The 2,500-nt window shown below is 54.4% G+C and overlaps 1 protein-coding gene across 1 annotated transcript in view; it reads left to right on the plus strand.

Moving 5' to 3' along the window:
* LOC132995915 (ephrin type-B receptor 4b-like) overlaps nucleotides 1-2,500 on the plus strand; it is a 15,508-nt gene that overhangs the window by 5,053 nt on the left and 7,955 nt on the right. The window contains exons 6-9 of the mRNA XM_061066158.1: nucleotides 905-1,060; nucleotides 1,683-1,843; nucleotides 1,929-2,133; nucleotides 2,309-2,436. Of these exons, the coding sequence (XP_060922141.1) occupies nucleotides 905-1,060; nucleotides 1,683-1,843; nucleotides 1,929-2,133; nucleotides 2,309-2,436 (650 nt within the window). The remainder of the gene's footprint in view (nucleotides 1-904; nucleotides 1,061-1,682; nucleotides 1,844-1,928; nucleotides 2,134-2,308; nucleotides 2,437-2,500) is intronic.

Consider the following 2,500-nt stretch of genomic DNA (forward strand, 5'->3'; position numbering starts at 1 on the left):
AAACTGTTTTATTTGCTTGAACTTTGTCAGGATCAGTTTTGTGACCTTTGACCCGAGCGCAGGTCGTCTCTTCTTTGTTGTTTCTGTCGGACGAGTCTGAAGCGTCATGTGACCACGTGACCTCGGCAGAGTGGAACCGTGGTAACAGTAGAAGTCCAGTCGCTCTGAACTCTAATCTGACAGGAATGTGGCTCCACATGTTTCTGAAGGGCCTCAGTCAGGGGGGGGGGGGGTGAGGGGGGCAAGGGGAGGGGATGGGGGAGGGGATGGGCGAGGGGAGGGGGGGTCGGGGATAAAAAAGGAGGCGACAGACATTCGGTTGTTGAAGCTTCCTGTTATTTTGTATGAGGTCAGAGGTCAGCTGACTGCAACCAGGATGCATTGATGGGAGGGGGGGTGCTTCTGCTGCATGTTAACCCTGGGGGGGGGGGGTAATGTTCTGGCTGAGTGAAAAGGTCAGAGGTTAACTTGCGCTGCTTGGGCTCTGCGGGACAGAGGGAGCGTGTGCGTGAGGGCGCCGGGCGGGAGTTGGCGTGGTGACATCATGGCAGCACTTTCCACATCCTGTCGAAGCCAAGGTCACTTCCTGTCTCTGTCTGCGCCGCTGCACTCTTCCCTCGCTCCCTGTGATGTTCCTCATCCGGACGCCATCTCATCATTGTTCAGAAACAAAGAGACACGTTAACATGTCTCCTGTGCCCGTCTCTCAGGACCCCCCCCCCACCCCCCCCCTCCGAGCTCGCCACCTGAAGAACTGTCGGACATGTTTTATTCGTGAGGTTTAACTGCGGCGTGGGAACTACTTCCTGCGGCGTACCTTTGTTGCTGCAGAGAGTTGTCACGTCTGAGATTTAACGACGACAAGAACAACTATTTTAATGTGAACTCATATTTTTCTCGCCAGCCTGTGCGTCTCGTCAGTTTAAGGCGGGGTCAGGACCTGGCGTGTGTAACCCCTGTCCAGCCAATAGCAACACACGGATCCCAGGCTCCGCCTACTGCCTGTGTGACCCTGGTTACCACCGAGCCGACTCCGACCCGCCGCACGCCGCTTGCACCCGTAAGTCAGACTTTTCTTTGGGTGTGTTCCTGACTCTTCCTCATTTCCCACAATGCACCTCTACAGTGTCTCTCATTATGGCCACCAGACAGTCGCAGAGCCTGATGACATCACAGTGACATCACAGTGACATCACAGTGACATCACAGTGACATCATAAGGCATCAGATGTTTTCATGGCCTGATGATGTCATGAACTGATCTAAATGTGAAAATATCCGGATTGATACACATGTTGTGTTTTAAAACCACACACACACGCACACACACACACACACACACGCGCACGCACACACGCGCACGCACACACACACACACACACACGCACACGCGCACGCACACACACACACACAGGTTTAAGGTTTCAGTAGTGTGTGTGTGTGCGCGTGCGTGTGCGTGTGCGTGTGCGTGTGCGTGTGCGTGTGCGTGTGTGTGTGTGTGTGTGTGTGTGTGTCAGATCAAAACAAATGAGTCAAATGAAAGAAAGACAAACAAATTGATGAAAGATATGAAGCAGCAGTTGTTGTTGTTGTTGTTGTTGTTGTTGTTGTTGTTGTAAAACAATGTAACACAACAGAAACCTTTCCACTGATTTACCTGCCGTGACCTCTGACCTCCCCAGGCCCCCCCTCGGCCCCCCGCTCCATCGTGAGCCAGGTGAACGACACCGTGGTGACGCTGGAGTGGAGCGAGCCGCTGGAGCGCGGCGGGCGAGGAGACCTGAGCTACAGAGTCCTGTGCTCCGGCTGTGGCTCCGCCTCCGGATCCGCCTCCGGCACTAAGGTACGCCACACTGACCAGAACCGTCCGAACGCCGCCCACCAACCAGAGACAGACCTCTGACTCCGCCCTCCTGTCTCCTCTCTAGGGATTGGACGGTTCCTGTTCTCCTTGTGATGACAGCGTCCTGTACCGCCCGGCGCAGCGCGGCCTGACTCAGCGCCGCGTCGTCGTCTGGGGACTCCGCCCCTACACCAAGTACAGCTTCACCGTCCAATCGCTGAACGGCGTCTCTGCTCTCAGCCAATCAGAGCCGGCCTCGGACCGGGTCAACGTCACCACCAGCAGAGACGGTACAAACACTACGTTACCCAGAATACCTTTCATTACTGACGCCAGTGAAACCGTTCACACACACACAATGTAACACAACACAATATAACACATATCACAATATAACACATATCACAATATTTCTGTGAGTCCTATGTGTTACTAACGGTGCTGTCGTCTGATTGGCTGCTTCAGTTCCTGCTCCCGTGTCCGGTCTGAGGAGGACGGCGTCCTCAGAGAGCGGTCTGACGCTGGAGTGGAACGTTCCTGTTCTTCAGAACCAGAACCACATCCTGGACTACCAGCTCCGCTACAGTCCCAAGGTACACACACACACACAGACACACACACACACACACCCACGCACATAGAAAATAAACTCACACA

This window comes from Limanda limanda, chromosome 22 (genome assembly GCF_963576545.1).
Source record: "Limanda limanda chromosome 22, fLimLim1.1, whole genome shotgun sequence".
NCBI lineage: Eukaryota > Metazoa > Chordata > Actinopteri > Pleuronectiformes > Pleuronectidae > Limanda > Limanda limanda.